We start from the raw sequence: 14,905 nt of genomic DNA on the forward strand, positions 1-14,905 counted from the left end.
CCACGCTGCACCGAGTCAAACTCCTGTCTGAACTTACCACATCGTAGGCTCCCACGAATCCTCAGCTGCGGCCACAGGGCCACTGTCTGATGTGTTGTCGTCAACTACTTTCTTTGAATCCTGTGTGAGTCTCAGTGACCAGGCAGCCGGCTCATACTCGATGCCAGACTTGAGTGTCGCGGTGTGCTTCGTGTAGCGCGGGTCGCTGTGGCCGCTGGCAATGAGATCCGGGTTTGGCGACGGCATTGCCTCCTGGCGCGGCACAAACTTGCCAATGGCGGTCATAAATTCAGAATGCAGATGGTTTGCACGCTCGCAGAATGCCCACTGCGACAGCGATGAGAACCGGGTGACAATGGGGCTGCGCTCGCCGTGGCGGAAGAACACCTGCGCCTGGATCAGCTCCAGGTAAGAGGGGTAGTGCCTCCCCATGTACTCGGGGGTCAGCTCCGGGAGCGTGGCCGCCTCCGAAAACGAGGGCCTTGTGGGACAGCAGTATCCATGCTTGGGTTCTAGATTCTAAATAGGTGCGGAAAATGTGCTGGTCAGAAAAGCACGAGCGGGCCAGCACGCCCTTTTATCACGCAGGCACTGTCTGTGCGTCGCTCGCACTGTTGAAAATCTGTGATTCGGGAAGTGGGCCAGCTTAGCATGGTAGCAGGATATGCAACTTCACATTCAGCAGCAATGTCTTTGTGCACAGATACGCCTTTTTTTCTCTTCCGGCGCTCAGCTGGTTGAATAGCTTTCTTGTGGCACAAGAAGGACAGAAATATATTTTGCAGATATTTCTTGTTCCGCTAGACATAAAATTGACATCTTGAGAAGGCAAATGTGGTATGCTGACATTCGGGCAACCCCGTGCCCTTCGCCCCATGCGCAGATCCAAATCTTCACCTGTATAGACACTGTAGGCCGGAACAGCCCTATCCTCCCTTTTTCTTCTCAGAAATTTCCAGTCATACTCATTCCATAAAGCTCATAACTACTGGACTCTCTGAAGGTTAACACGGTATAAAGTTGCAATTCCCTATTTGATGAAGATAATATTTACACAGGCAGTCGATGCTGATATCATGCATCCTTGTTTATTGCTCAGTAGACCAGAGTTGTAATGTCTCTCCAAAATGCGTTTTTGAGAATATGGTCCATTTCTTTTGCGGCCGCTGTAAAGTTGATTAGGATGTCTGTGCTAGGCGGCGGAGACGCTAAAAAGATAGCATTTGCCCCTGGGTAGTTGGGAGCCACTGTAGAGAACGCCTGAACGCCGTTGCCAAAATCAGCACCATACAACTTTCTGTGCATCATATTCGTTGTCAATGTGTAGAGACCGTACTTCATTTTGGCTGCAATGAGCGCTCCAGTATTGAATGACTCTGACTCAAGAAAGTCAACATACGAGCCAATATATGGAGATGACAGATTAGATACGACGCTATGGATCTGAGCAGCTATGTCTGCAAGGATCTGAGGCGTGATAGTATCTTTGCCATGTTTCATCGGGTTCAGAATAACCCCTGACAGCTGCGCGTTGCCAATAAAGTTTATACCCTCCATACCAAGCCGGCCGCGGAGGTCACAGGCGATTACCAATGCATGCTCGCTGTTAGCTTCCACGTCACCCTTTGAGCCCCATGCAGACCACCTTCGAGTGGTTGCTGCCACACCAAATTTCGCCTGGCCGTGGACTTTGTACACAAGTGCAGTTAAAACATCGTTAGTAGTTAGGCGTGCACCAGCTGGCATGCACTCCAGTACCTGGTTGCGGAGTCTGCTGAGCTGCTCGCGCGAAATGCGGAACAAGTGGCCGCATGTTGGAGCCATGCTTCCCAAGTAACTCAAGAGCCTGCCTCGCGTGCTGGGGCTGAGCCAGACAAGCCAGTCTGCTATACGGGACTTGTTGGATCAAGCTGCTAGCATTGACGCACAAAGTGGCTCACGCTCGCTAGGCAGATACTGAAGAATCGCTGATCTGTCAAGACATATACTGAGGGGCTCAGCCTGACGGTGGGACACCAGTGCCCGCGTTTGATCAGCCCAGCGGTTGAAGAACAGAAGAAAGCTATATCCATCTACTATGCCGTGGTTAATGTTCAGGGAGATAATGACTCCACTGTTATCCTTGAGTCGGACAACGTGGGCACTAACCAACTTTATTGTGCCAGTGGCCGCGCCCGGACAAGCAAACGCTCCAAAAGGAATCAAGTTGTCGGGCCATGTCGCCGGGTTGTACTTTGCTGATTTGATATCACGGAAGTGAATGTCCGACTGGGATTCACGGTAGTCGGGAACATTCAAGCACGTCTTGTCTACGACAGCTTCTATCCACCCACCACTCACTTGGTTAAGGTGCCCGGTCAGCAACGGGAACTCCACAACCGTTTGGTAAAAGGCCTCTTCAAGTGTCTGGGATGGCATAAAGTCGTCGGTAAGCCCGGCATTGGCATAAAAACTGATAGTGCGAATGTTGTAAGACGACAGGACGGAGTCGATCCTCTGAAGCTTGTAGACTTTGGAGTCGATGGCACTGAGTATATTGCTCATGATAAGCTCCTCTGATAATGTTCCAATAAAAGAATGGGGTGGCTATCCACGAAAAAGCTAGAGATGCGTTAATAATAGGATTCGCTTGGCTAGAGAGAAGAGATATAGTCTAGTAGCAGACCCTGAACTGGGGGCATGGTGAACTGATAGTGGCACGGCTGGGATTGTTTGTGACCTGCTACTAGCGCCATAGACAGAAATACGCTAGTCATTTGAATTATTGTTTACTACTTATTTTCTGAAATTGGACATTCGGCATAAACATAACCTCATACATAAAGCATGCGCGGGCTGGCATCTATCATAATGCAGGATTTGAGGGCCCAACATTATGCTACAAGCGATATCCATGGTGATTCCCTCGGTGGCACGTCACGGCGAGTGGTTACAGATATAATGGCAATTGAAACTAGAAAATAATTCAAAGGAAGCCTAGCTGGCAGTCAAGTTGGAGATGGGATCAACAAAGTTGGAAGGAAACACGCCGCGCCTACATTGGCCCAGTATTCGAGTCAGTGAGTTCGCCCTCCCACCAGCCGTCCGGATTGACCTGGAGCACAGAGATGATGTCACCTTCACGAATCGTCAGCTCTCTAGAGTTTTCAGCGTCGTAGTCATACATTGCCTTTCACGTATGAGATGATCTCGCGCTGGTCCTTGGTGAAGTTTGGCTCTCCATGAGCTGGCTGCTGCTGTTGCTGTTGCTGTGGTGTTGGACTGTTGTTGCTGGTGCATTGGAACCTGCTGGTGGGCAACCGAGTACGTGCTCATGACGCTAGGTCGTCCGTTGGTGGAGCTGGTGTGGCTGATATTGCTGATGGGGCGAATGCGACATTTGCGTAGGCGGGCGTGACACCATGTTCGCTGGGATAAACTGTGGCGACTGCTGAACAGGCGTCGCCGCTCGATAGACGTACTGCGGATTCTGCATGACAGAAACCGGGCGCGACCCTGGCTGTGGTGACGTCATGTTCGCCATATGGCCATTAGTAGCCATTGGCTGAGGCACCAAACGAGTTTGGCGCGCCATTCTGCTGGTACGGGCTGCTTGGTGCAGAGTTCGGGTGCTGGAACGACATCGCATATGCTGCCTGCTGCGGCTGCTGCTGCTGCTGTTGCTGAGGAGTCGGTATCTGTGTATTGACAGTGAGCGCGCCAAATTGCCCGGTTTGAGCAGTCATCGTGCCATTGAATGTGCTTGCACGCGATCGCGGTGAGCCTATGCGTGGGGGCTGGTTGCTGGCCTGCACTGGGTAGTACTGCGGCTGCGTAGCCAACAGACGAATACGAGCCGCTAATGTCGCCCATCTGGCCCGGTGTGCTTGGCCGTTGCGTCGCCATCGGCGCTGGGCTCGCAGTTCCTGCCCGATACATGCCAGCACTGCTAGTCGAACGTGGGTCCATGGCTGGGGCTCCGTTGTACATGCCGTTAACTGTTCCGCTATAAAGAGTGTCTGCAGGGCGCGAAGCAGGGGCTTGGTTACGCCGCTGTTGCGGTGATGGCTGCTGCTGCTGCTGGCTGCTGCTGCTGAGCTGGCTGCTGTTGCTGCTGCACAGTGTTGTACACGTCCGCGTTGCTCGACCGACGATAATGGGCAGCAGCACCATTGAATGAAGATCCCTGCTGCATTGACGACCTTGGACGGTCATTCCACGCTGCTTCAGCAGCAGACGCACCTGCCAGTGCCTGCATTCCCTGTGCGTGCATGGACACTGGGCGGGATGAATTGCGCACTGGCAGAGGCGGGCCGTGCTGCTGACGTGGATCCATTCCGCTGTTGCGTACTGGGCCGTGACAGAGGCTGTTGCGAGACAGACCCAGCCATGGCGCCACCATGGCTCTCAGTGGGGACACTATCCTGGCTGTTGCTTGTTGGCGTGCGATGAATTGGCCTGGTGCTCTCGGGCGTGGGTACGGCAGAGCTTACTGTTCCGAGCACTGTTGACTGTGACCGAGAGTTGCCAGAACCCGCGTCCTGCGACATTCTGTCTGCGCTAGCCCTAGCCCCTTCGGGGTCCAGCTCTGGATCCGGTCCGCCAGTGCCAAATGTCCTGATAAACGCCGAGATGTCGCTGGCCACGTCAATGCGCTCGAGGTCCTGGACGAATCTTCTCCATCGCCTCGTCATCCGTTACAAACGAGCTGGAGACCAAGGTTGGTGAATGTCCATACAATATGCTTCAGATACGAAATACGCTGCTCCTCAAGGACCTGGAAGACATCGCAGGCACTGCGCCAGACATGGTACCACTGCTGGTCGGCATCATGCAGGCGCTGGCGCACATCGACATACTCCTTCTCAGTGGCCCGCTGCTGCGCCTGTGCGCGCTCCAGCTTGTTCCGGAGCTTTGGGTCACCCATGCCATGCAGACCGTTGACCTGCAGCTCCAGGTCGCCAACTTTGCGGGTGTCGCTGCGGCGCTTGTCCTGCAGCTTCCGAATCATGCCACGCAGCTGGGACCGCTCCTCTTCGGTCTTTTGAATCACCTGAGGTCTGTGCCCGCCGTTTCCGCTTCTGGTCGTCCATGAAGCCCAGGAACGGCTTCTCGAGCTCAGTGCGCAGCTGCTTGGCCAAGTCAAGGTGTGTTTTGGCCGTGTTCTCCATCTCAACGCGCACGCACCGAAACGCATCTTTAATCGTGCCCACCTTCCTCGCACCCCAGCGCGCCACGCGACAGCTTCAGCATCTTCTTGCCCAGCTCCTCTTCGATCTCGGCGCGCTTGCTAACCATCGTCAGCAGGTCAAGGCACGACTGCTTTGCATTCTTGAGCTTTGTAGTGAGCACCGATACACACCGGCCGTCTTCGGACCAAAAGTTGTCAGCAAACCGCTCGGTGCATACAAAATCTGCGTGCATGTCGGCAGTCTCGGCTGTGGACACTGCGCCCTGCCGATCGTAATGTGTCGAGGTTGCTGCTGCCGACCGGCGCTCCTGCTGCGGCTGCCGCCGCGTCGTTGTCCTGCGAAGACGCCGAGTCCCTGCCCAGCTTGCCAAACACAAAGCTACCCAGCATGATATCAGTCAGTGCCATTAAAAGAGCGAAAATGGTATTCGGAAAAGTGTCGTAAAGAGAAGAAGGAGCGGAAAAGGCTGGAGAATGGAGCGAGCAAGACCAGCAGAGACTAACCTGTACTTCATTCGAAAAAGGGGGTCGGTGGGTTGGTGTCACTGCGTGCGGGTATGCGGTTTGGTATTTGGCGAATAATAAACAGAACCGGCAAAGTAGCGAATTGCGCTGGCTAGAAAGAAGGAGAGAACAGGCTGCCAAAATAGAGCGGACTATGTGCATCCCGAGCCGTCCCCAGGTACATGTCGCTTGATATAGTGCTGCCCGTTCAATAAAAAAAGTCTTGAGAAGGCAACACTACAGCAGCAGCCGAAAATCATGCCAAATAGCCTTTTTCGAGTTCGCGATCCGCCGTCATTGGCTGACGCAACCAACCCATCAACAAAGCGGCTGCCGCCGGCACTCGGTGGCATCAATCTGCGTGATTTGGGGCAGCATGAGCATCAGCTTGCGGCGGTACGCGGTGGGCTGGCTGGTCTGCAGCGGGCTGAACTCAAAGTAGACCGTGCGCAGCGACTGTATCGGCGCGCACTCGTCCTCGATGTTCTGGAACGACTCGAGCCTGTTGCCTGACGCCCACAGATCCTCGAGCACTGGCAGGTGCTTGATCCCCGAAATCTCCTGTCAGCTGGTTGCTGGTGACGTCGAGGATGGTCAGCTTCGTGTTGTTCTCAAGCCCTCAATCCTGGCGATGCCATTGTGGACTCAGATACAGCTCCTCCAGACGCTCCAGATCCTCAAGCCCTTCGAGTTTGGTGATACGGTTGCTCTGGATGCTCAGGATCCTCAGCCGCCTCAGACAGGGACAGATTCTCGAGCCGCGTGATCTTGTTCTTGCCCAGGTACAGCTGCTCTAGGTTGACCAGCTCATCGAGACCCTCGATCCTGCGGATGCGGTTGGCGCCCAGCTCCAGGCTTGTCAGGTTGACCAGCGGGCTCAGGTTCTCAATCGTGCTGATCTTGTTGCTGACAAAGTAGACTTCGGTAAGATTGCGCAGGGTCTCGATGTTCTCGATCCTGCGGATTTTGTTGAATGAAAAGTCTGCGCTGGTCAGGTTCACCAGCTGGTCAACGCCCTCGATGGCGTTCAGGCGGTTATCGTACAGGTCCAGCTCCTTCAGCGTGGCCAGGTCGTTAATTGACGTGATGGCCTTGATAAAGTTCTGGCGCAGGCCCAGGTACTCGACACTGTGGAATCGCGCCAGGCCCAAATTGTCCAGGCTATCTAGCCGCGAGTGCATCAGCTCGATAGCTGTCTCGCTGTCGGCGTAGTCTGCCAGCATGTCCTCCTGCTGCTCAACCACTCCGCTCTCCTCCGCCTCGCTCTCGGCCGCTGACTCGTCGGTGTGCGCGTGAATGTCGGCGATCTCTAATGGCTCTGGCATTTCAAAAAAAGAATTAAATGTGTCTGAATTGGGTCAATAAGGAGAAAAACGAACTAGGCAGTCTGCTGTTTTGGCCGCAGTGCACGTCACTTGAAGCCCAGAAAATCATCAGGTGCTGATCAGGACTCGGCACATGGCCTTTAGCCCAGGCAGGTTGGAATGGCAATGTCCTCCGCACCAGCAGCAAAAAGAGATGGCGTCTATTAAAAATATCTACAACAGATCGTAGTCGTCCAGCTTGTCGTTGTACTTCAGGATCTTGCGCTTGATCTTCGACGTGTCAACCCAGGTGATAAAGTCCTCCATGTTGCGAGTGACCAGGAACGCGGGGTCGGTAACCGTGTCGGGGCCAACACGCACATGCCCCTGCTCAATCAGCCGCGCAGCCTCAGAGATGTGCTCAGCCATCTTCAGCCTGCACAGCACAACGGGCAGACGCCGGCGGCAGAAAGCAGACACCGTCAGCTTGTCCACCTGCGACATGGTCTTGCGCGAGTTGATCACGCCGATTGCAAACAGCTTCTCCAGCAGTGCCGGTCTCGCTCTCAGCGCGCTTCGGATCCTTGGGGTCCAGCAGCGCGATTCTGTGGGCCAGCTTCTTTGTCTGCATCACAATCTTTTGGTACTTGTAGTATTCCTCGCGCTTTGTCAGGTTGTACCGCCGCATCACCTCGATCTCGCGGACGTTGTTCTCGCCGCGCCATTCGAGAAAGTCGACCTTGCGCAGGAGCTTCTTCTCGTGGTATTTGAGCTGGCGCACCATGGTGGAGAGGGAATGTGTGAAAATGCGAGAAATATGAGAAGAGTGGAGAGAAAAAAGGTGCTTGGCCCAGGATCAAGCACAGAGCAGGCAAAATTGTTGATTTTCCACTGTAATATTAAATCACTGCACTTTTTTTCTCTCTCCTTGATCAGGCAAACCGAAAAAAATATACGACCGTCTGCTCCGTTCTTCGCCTCTGCTTGTCTCAAACCTCTCGACATCTCTCGACACCTCTTCCAACTCGCGTTCTATCTACACATATACACCATGGGAAAGTCCATCCGCTCAAAGAGCAAGATCCGCAACCGCAACATTCTGCGCGAGACCGTGTTTGGACCGGCCGAGGCCGAGCGCATCAAGCGGCTGGCGGAGAAGCAGAAGGTCACAGCCGGCACACTGGCAGAGCTGATGGAGACAGACAAGCCCGAGGCGGACAAAAAGCAGAATGCAGAAGCAGAAGCAGCAGGAGACACAACAGGCTGGCACCGAGGCAGACGACAGCATGGCTGTTGACGGCAGCGAGGCCGCGCAGACAGAGTCATCAATGCGCAAGAAGCGCGGCAAGTCGCAGAAGCGTGGCATCAAGAAGATTACAGTGCGCAACAAGAAGGGCCGGATCATGTCAAAGAACGTGGTCAAGTGGACCAAGCAGAGCCGGTTCAAGAAATAGGCAGAAAAATCAGTGCATGGATTGGCATGCATACACAACTAGCCACGCCGTCATCAATAAAAATTGACAACTTGCCTGGGAGCACTTTACTCTCCACCTGCTGCCGTTCTTTCGTCTACTATAGTATTTTTTTTGTATCGCTATGAACATCTCGTACAAAGGCTATGTTGACCAGCCCAAGTTCTGGGAGTACCTGGGTGCAGAGGTTGCATCATTCCTCGAGAAGGACACGAAAGGCTTGTCCTATTCTGAGTACATTGGGCTGTACACTGCAGTCGCGGACCGCCTGTCGTGTAATACAGTGAAAGTGTACGGAATGAGCCTTAGTGGCAGTCCGGTATCATACGCATCGAACTACGACTTGGCCGAGGAGATGTACCTGCAAGTGACAGGCTTTATGACCACGTATCTCGGCCGCCAGCGCAACGAGGCAATGCATAGACAAGGCCTCCAGCTACTAGAGTTCTATCATGACACATGGAAGCACTACCACGTGGCAGGCACGGATGATGGATTCCATGTTTGGACTACTTGGTCGCGATTGGATTACGCCCGAGAAGAGCTGTGGTCGCAACGTGTATGCCATCTGCGACCTGTTCCACCAAATGTGGTACACTCATCTGCTGCTGCCCATCCATGCCCACCTAATGGACAGCATGCACATGCTGGTTAACGCCAAGCGGGAAAATGCAGTTATCGACGACGCTGTCCTGTGCAAGCTGCCCTACTGTTTTCCATCAACTCAGACCGCCCACTGTCCGCCGCGGCATCCGTTGCACGACCGGTGTGTATGGCATGCACTATGAGACGCCGTACATTACCAAGTCAGTCGAATACCATAGCCTCCGTCTGCGCAGCATGTTCAACGCGGGCAAGATATGCGAGTACATCCATAGCGTGCACGAGTTGGTCGCTGCTGAGGATTCGCTGGCTAACAGCTATTTGCTAAATGGCTCGAAGGAGAATTTGAACAGCGTGCTCAACCAAGAGCTTATCTTCAGGGTGTCAAGTCTGCTTCTCCAGACAATGCCGGAGCTCTTGAAAACAATGAGCAAGCACAACCTGCACGCACTGTTCAAGCTCCTTTCCCGAATTCACCCTGATGACGGCCTGGTGCCAATGTGCAAGCACTTTGAGTCCTATGTCATTGAGCGCATGACCGCCTCCAGCCCAGCCCGGACCAACGTCGAGAACTCGATGCGTGCGGCCGCCGAAAACACACATGCGTTTGTTACATGGCTCATTGCCGAATACGACGAGCTGGCCGCCCTGGTGACCCAGGTCTTTGATGGCGATCAACATCTATTGACCTCACTGAACGCATCATTCAAGGATGCAGTCAACTCCAACACACTTTACAAGTCGCTTGACCGCAAGGCGCCCGTGCTTATCGCCGACTACATCAGCTCGTTTCTCAAAGTTGGCAGCGCGTCGTTCAAGCAGCTTGAGTCGTCGGTGGCAGATCCCGAAGGCGAGATTGCGCTGCGTGTACGCCGAGTCATGGACCTGCTAAAGTTTGTCAGGGAAAAGGACACGTTCTTCAAGTTTTATGACCTCGAGCTGTCAAAGCGCCTGGTGGCCGAGCAAAGCATCTCGTTCAGTCTTGAAGTGACCATCGGAGGCATCATCAAAGAGGCCATTGGCGTCGCGGGGACCCTGCGGCTGAATGAAATGCTGAGTGATATCCAGGTCAGCCAGAACCTCACCAAGGAGTTTGCCCGCAACGAGCACGGCCACGGGGTCAGCGTGAATGTAAAGGTTCTTAAGGCCGTGACGTGGTCGCGCCATCTGTCTGAAAGCAACCCGCCGCTCCCGCCGATATTAGACTCGATCAGGCAGGACTTTACTGAAGTCCACAACCAGCAGCACTCTGGCCGCACACTCAGCTGGCTGTGGCAGGATTCCAAAGCCTGAGATCCGACTGTTTCTCCCGCAGGCCAAGGGGATTGCAGCTCAGAACCGGCTACACCGTCATTGTCACTATGTACCAGCTAGCGATCCTTGGTATGTTCACCGCTGAATCCGGGCCAGGCACCGGATACGATTCTGTCAAGGGACCGACGCTAACCTGCGGCCAGGTTAAGGAAGGGACAAAGATGACGGAGGAGCAGACGCTGGCCGAGCTGGACTATCTGATAAAGTCGCGCCTCTTTGTTGCTACCAACAAGGTGCTGGGCCCGTCGACCAGAGTCCGCTTTAACGACCGGTTCCAATCCAAGCAGCTGCGGGTCAATCTCGCCGAAATGCGCTGGGACCAGAAGCAGAATGAGGCCAAGGAGGCTCTGCGTGAGGTGATGGCAGACCGTCAAAACTTCCTCCGAGCCCTGATCATACGGATTATGAAGCAGAGGCAGAGGCTCTCGCATAAGGCCCTGAAGAATAAGGCGTTTGAAGAGGGGAAGAAGCGCACAGTCATCGAGTCCGTGGACTTCCGTGAAGCAATTGATTTCCTCATAGACCACGAATTCCTTGAGCGGGACGAGACTGATCAGACTTTTTATATATACCTGGCGTAGATTGGGCCAAGGACCTTTCCATCAATGCCCACTGACCGCGTGGTGCAATATGCCAACTGCCACATCTAAACACCCTGGCTGCTCTTGAGTACTGTTCTTTTGTCGACTTTTCCGTTTCGTTGACCACCCAACTCGTATTTTTTTTAGCACAAATGATCGGTTCATGGAAGGCACAGAAAGGCGATGAGGCCCGCCTTAGCATTTTTGACCCCCGCATGTACAAAACATGGAGGGTCAACGGAATGTACTACCTGCGGTTGATAGTCATAAGCACTGTTGCGCTATGGCTGCCGCTCTGCCTATTCTACGGCGCCGTGTACCGACGCAGCGTCAATGTCAACCACATCCACATCGAGGTCATCGATCTGGACATGGGTCCGATTGGCAATGCTGTAACAAACGCGGCTATGGGGGCTCTCCGCAACAACAACAACCCCACATGGCGCGTCCGCCGCGATATTCCATTCGATCCAGTCGGCTAAGGAGTGGATTAAAAACCATGGCTGGGGCGGGGTAGTTGTCAACCCAGGCGCATCAGACCGGCTGGCGCAGGCGCTGAATGGCAGGCCTGAGTACAACCCAGACGACGCACTGACAGTGATAGTTTCCAGCGGACGAAACCCAATCGGCGAGCCCCTGTTTGCCCAGCCAGCTCTACTGGAGCTAGCCTTACACGTCCAATCTAGATTCGCGATCAGGTCGCTGACTGACTTTAAGCGCTCTGGTGCAACAGCTACCCCAAACCTGAACGCGCTACTCAACCCTGTGTCGTACACCAAAATTGATGTCAGTCCTTACACGCTTCCTCTTGCACCCATCCTCTACCTACTCCCCTTCTTGGTCGGCTTTTTGTGCACAATCGGGATGCTGATTACATGGAAGACGACCACGTTCACATTCTTCCTAAAGGCTAGATTCCTGCACGTATGGACAGCGCTCCTCTCTCTTATTCTGGCGATGGGCCTGCATCATCGGCCTCTATAGGCAGCTTGGCAATATTGGCATTCAAGGGCCCAGACTACGGTGCGGAACACCAGGGACTGACATACACGGCCGGCAGGTTCTTCTCCATTTGGTTCACAACCATGGCCGTTCATTACTGCACTTGCGCTGTGGAACCTCGCGTGGTTCATGCTGCTGCCTCCAGATCTCATTGGTTTGCTCTCGGTGTCCACCGTGATTCCCAACGTTGTTTCGTGCCTGGTTCCAGTTGAGCTGACGCCGCGGTTTTTCCGCTGGTTCTACGCAACACCATTCTTCAACGGCGCCATGCTGTTCAGGTACATAATCAGCGGTGCATACAAGCGCATTGGAGAAAACGTCGGCATCATGCTAGGCGAAATTGCGATCATGGCCTGTGCTCTCGGGATTACCGCCTGGCTCAGGCAGTACATGGCTGTGAACGGCATATGCGATGTGCCCGGATTCATCCATGGCAACCCCTTTTACAACAGCCCTGTCCCCTACTACAAGGCAGAAGTCTCGGCACCAATGCTCATGGCTGAGAGGGACGACTCTGAAAGAAGAACCCTGCATATCGCCGACTCGCACAACGACGCCACCAGTGTCAAGGACGGAAATCTGGGCGTGTAGATATACATCTCCATTCTGCTTATCAATCACACAAACATCATGCACCATGATCGCTGGTATATGAATACTTTATCCATGCGGTGGATGACATATGAATGTGATTCCCAAGCTTTTTTGTCTTTTTCAGGCCGCGGAAGATTATCTGGCAGCTTGTAGAAAAATATTCGGACATGATCGTCTACAATACAAATCACCTGTTTCCTTTTTCGTATGACGATCCTCATTCGCCCAAAATTGCCTGCCGATCTGCTCTGCCAACCAAGCTGGCAGCAGGACGTCTTTTCAGCTGGAGTCCCGCTTTCCTCTTTTTTCTTTTTTCAGGTCGTTGCAGGAGTTAAATGGGTCCAAGGCTATCCCTCTCTCTTCAGGCTCCAACCCCTTTGCCCCCTCACCACCTTTGCTTGCTTTATCCCACCTATGGCACTCAGCACATTTGCCACAAAACTCGATCTTGACGATATTGTTGCGCGAGCTGTCTCGCTGGTGGATGCCATCGGCTACAAGCGTCTGGCTGGCACAGTCGTTTCGGCATATGCATCCTGGAAGCTGCTGTATGCGCTTTTTCTGTCGCCGCTCCGCAACATCCCCGGCCCATTTATCGCTCGCCTGACAGGGCTGCGGGCCATGATCAGTCTCTTTGCCGGCAACTCATGCACAGACGCCGACAGCGACTTCAAGAAATATGGCGAAATCTACGTATATGGGCCCAACACAGTCAGCATTTCGAATCCTGCGGCTAGCCGCACCATCCTTGGCTCACATGCGTTTTTGAAAACCGACTACTACAAGGGCAGCGACCTCTTTGGACGAGCAGACGACGTTCTCGAGTCGCAATCCGCATATCAACCAGCTGCGTCGCCGCCAGATGGGACCCATGTTTACCTTTGGATATCTGCACCGCATGGAGCCGACTATCATCAAATACGGCGCTGCTGCGCTGAAAACCAAGTGGGAAAGGGCCGTTGATGAGGCGGCGCAGAAGGGTGAGCAGGCGGTTGTCAATGCCCACCGCGATTTGGCCTACGCCACCTTTGACGTTACTGGCGCCCTGGCCTTTGGCCGCGACTTTAATGCCCTCAGAAACAACGACCCGACAGTGGTGCGCTGGGTGAATGACTCGTTTGGCTACTTTGGCATTTGCATGGCAGTGCCCCTGCTCAAATACAGCCCCTTCCGCCTGCTTGTCTGGCCGCTGTGGAGCAGTCTCCAGGAGCTACTGACCTTCGCCCGTGAATCTATCGAGCACCGGCGGAATGAGATTCAGGAGGGGAAGCAGACGCCCAGCGACTTGCTCGCAGCGTTCCTTGACTCGGAAGATCCAGAGTCAAAGATCCGCATGACCAGCAACCAGATCCTCGCCGAAACGATTGTGACACTCCTTGCTGGTAGTGAGACATCCTCGAACACGCTGCTGTGGACAATCCACCTGCTGCTGCTCAACCCAGTATCGATGAAGCGCGTTGTCGACGAGGTCCGGACCAAATTTGCCAAGGACCACGTGGTCACATATAGTGAGGGCCGCACCAGCCTGCCGTACTTGGAGGCATGCCTGTACGAGAGCATGCGGCTCAGACCCGTATCTGGCGGCCAGTGGCCCCGCCTTGTCCCCAAGGGTGGCATAACCGTGTGTGGCCATTTCCTGCCCGAGGGAACGGTGGTCAATCTGAACTTCTCCGGCATCCATCACCATGCCGACTGCTGGCACGAGCCCTATATGTTTACCCCTGAGCGCTTCTTGGACAACGACGAAGCCAAGCGCAAGCTGCTGACATTTAGCACCGGCGTGCGCATCTGTCCTGGAAGAAACCTGGCGTGGATGGAGATGGTGCCGATCCTGGCGAATCTCTTGAAGGACTTTGATATCAGTCTGCCTGAGGATGTTCCGTTTGGCCCCGAAATCCTCGACGAGAGCGGCTATCCCAAGGTCATGGACTCCAAGCACTACATTGTTCCTTCGCCTACCAACTCTGATCGAGACGGCCGGATCGTCATCTCCAGAGCGTAAACCCACCTCATGGTTTTTACAATATAAAGCATGGAATTGCTTGGGTATGCCCTGTAATTAAAAAAAGGCTACCCCATCATAAACGGCCCTTACTTTCATTCTACGCGGGAACCCCTGCAGCCGGATATATTCTGGAGAGCCTATGGCATGAGCGAGTACGGGCCAGCCAGGGGCGAACAGCAGGGATGTAACAGTGAGGGTGTGGATAAGGGCGAGGAGGCTTGGGTTTACTGCTTAGGCTGGTGCCCGCAACTAAAAAATGTGGGGATTTGAGGGGAAGGGGTGAGGGCTTCAGTATTTGCTCTTTATTCAGATATAAGGCTTGCTCTTTTTCTCTCTTTTGTTTCCCCACTCTAAAT

At 53.9% G+C, this 14,905-nt stretch overlaps 8 protein-coding genes across 8 annotated transcripts; 3 read left to right on the plus strand and 5 right to left on the minus strand.

Annotated features, from left to right (window-relative positions):
• DL89DRAFT_101214 (uncharacterized protein) lies at nucleotides 1-539 on the minus strand. The gene has a single exon (XM_040882990.1). The coding sequence runs from the start codon at nucleotides 430-432 to the stop codon at nucleotides 34-36; it is 399 nt and encodes a 132-aa protein (XP_040745188.1). The 5' UTR covers nucleotides 433-539; the 3' UTR covers nucleotides 1-33.
• A 556-nt stretch (nucleotides 540-1,095) lies between these two features.
• Nucleotides 1,096-2,544, minus strand: DL89DRAFT_255504 (uncharacterized protein; the record flags this gene model as incomplete). The annotated part of the gene is made up of 2 exons (XM_040885356.1): nucleotides 1,096-1,886; nucleotides 1,929-2,544. The coding sequence occupies 2 exons, from the start codon at nucleotides 2,542-2,544 to the stop codon at nucleotides 1,096-1,098; spliced, it is 1,407 nt and encodes a 468-aa protein (XP_040745189.1).
• A 368-nt stretch (nucleotides 2,545-2,912) lies between these two features.
• DL89DRAFT_265481 (uncharacterized protein) lies at nucleotides 2,913-6,011 on the minus strand. Its single transcript, XM_040886687.1, is given in 18 exon segments — nucleotides 2,913-3,034; nucleotides 3,078-3,133; nucleotides 3,165-3,248; nucleotides 3,286-3,288; nucleotides 3,319-3,430; nucleotides 3,458-3,499; nucleotides 3,554-3,588; nucleotides 3,622-3,793; nucleotides 3,827-3,895; nucleotides 3,917-3,928; nucleotides 3,968-4,077; nucleotides 4,100-4,319; nucleotides 4,342-4,643; nucleotides 4,718-5,013; nucleotides 5,033-5,196; nucleotides 5,222-5,433; nucleotides 5,471-5,549; nucleotides 5,675-6,011. 18 exon segments carry the CDS (start codon nucleotides 5,683-5,685, stop codon nucleotides 2,977-2,979), a joined length of 2,037 nt encoding a protein of 678 aa, XP_040745190.1. The 5' UTR covers nucleotides 5,686-6,011; the 3' UTR covers nucleotides 2,913-2,976.
• DL89DRAFT_274168 (L domain-like protein) lies at nucleotides 5,993-6,999 on the minus strand (the record flags this gene model as incomplete). Its single annotated transcript, XM_040889149.1, has 4 exons — nucleotides 5,993-6,235; nucleotides 6,258-6,292; nucleotides 6,320-6,408; nucleotides 6,461-6,999. 4 exons carry the CDS (start codon nucleotides 6,997-6,999, stop codon nucleotides 5,993-5,995), a joined length of 906 nt encoding a protein of 301 aa, XP_040745191.1.
• Nucleotides 7,000-7,212: 213 nt separating this feature from the next.
• On the minus strand, nucleotides 7,213-7,762 carry DL89DRAFT_274169 (snoRNA-binding rRNA-processing protein IMP3; the record flags this gene model as incomplete). Its single annotated transcript, XM_040889150.1, has 2 exons — nucleotides 7,213-7,485; nucleotides 7,517-7,762. The coding sequence occupies 2 exons, from the start codon at nucleotides 7,760-7,762 to the stop codon at nucleotides 7,213-7,215; spliced, it is 519 nt and encodes a 172-aa protein (XP_040745192.1).
• Nucleotides 7,763-8,009: 247 nt separating this feature from the next.
• DL89DRAFT_265485 (uncharacterized protein) lies at nucleotides 8,010-8,432 on the plus strand (the record flags this gene model as incomplete). The annotated part of the gene is made up of 2 exons (XM_040886688.1): nucleotides 8,010-8,143; nucleotides 8,214-8,432. Exons 1-2 carry the CDS (start codon nucleotides 8,030-8,032, stop codon nucleotides 8,430-8,432), a joined length of 333 nt encoding a protein of 110 aa, XP_040745193.1. The 5' UTR covers nucleotides 8,010-8,029.
• A 142-nt stretch (nucleotides 8,433-8,574) lies between these two features.
• DL89DRAFT_291089 (Cullin-domain-containing protein) lies at nucleotides 8,575-12,541 on the plus strand (the record flags this gene model as incomplete). Its single annotated transcript, XM_040890160.1, has 7 exons — nucleotides 8,575-8,952; nucleotides 8,990-9,144; nucleotides 9,179-10,324; nucleotides 10,390-10,851; nucleotides 11,181-11,394; nucleotides 11,423-11,734; nucleotides 12,164-12,541. The coding sequence occupies 7 exons, from the start codon at nucleotides 8,575-8,577 to the stop codon at nucleotides 12,539-12,541; spliced, it is 3,045 nt and encodes a 1,014-aa protein (XP_040745194.1).
• A 375-nt stretch (nucleotides 12,542-12,916) lies between these two features.
• On the plus strand, nucleotides 12,917-14,784 carry DL89DRAFT_265487 (cytochrome P450). The gene is made up of 2 exons (XM_040886689.1): nucleotides 12,917-13,305; nucleotides 13,331-14,784. Exons 1-2 carry the CDS (start codon nucleotides 12,959-12,961, stop codon nucleotides 14,544-14,546), a joined length of 1,563 nt encoding a protein of 520 aa, XP_040745195.1. The 5' UTR covers nucleotides 12,917-12,958; the 3' UTR covers nucleotides 14,547-14,784.
• The last annotated feature ends 121 nt before the right edge of the window (nucleotides 14,785-14,905 follow it).

The sequence above is a fragment of the Linderina pennispora genome, assembly GCF_002104995.1.
Source record: "Linderina pennispora strain ATCC 12442 chromosome Unknown DL89scaffold_3, whole genome shotgun sequence".
Taxonomy (NCBI): Eukaryota; Fungi; Kickxellomycota; class Kickxellomycetes; order Kickxellales; family Kickxellaceae; genus Linderina; species Linderina pennispora.

Bases quoted from the DNA above. Each gene is read 5' to 3' on its own strand.
- DL89DRAFT_265487 (XM_040886689.1), top strand. From the start codon at position 12,959: ATGGCACTCAGCACATTTGCCACAAAACTCGATCTTGACGATATTGTT. The intron at 13,306-13,330 runs GTTTTTGAAAAC...GACTACTACAAG, and splicing joins ACCATCCTTGGCTCACATGC to GGCAGCGACCTCTTTGGACG.
- DL89DRAFT_265481 (XM_040886687.1), bottom strand. The intron at 5,434-5,470 runs GTCGGCAGCAGC...TACGATCGGCAG, and splicing joins CAGCCGCAGCAGGAGCGCCG to GGCGCAGTGTCCACAGCCGA. The intron at 5,197-5,221 runs GTCGCGTGGCGC...CTGGGGTGCGAG, and splicing joins GGCAAGAAGATGCTGAAGCT to GAAGGTGGGCACGATTAAAG.
- DL89DRAFT_101214 (XM_040882990.1), bottom strand. From the start codon at position 432: ATGGGGAGGCACTACCCCTCTTACCTGGAGCTGATCCAGGCGCAGGTG.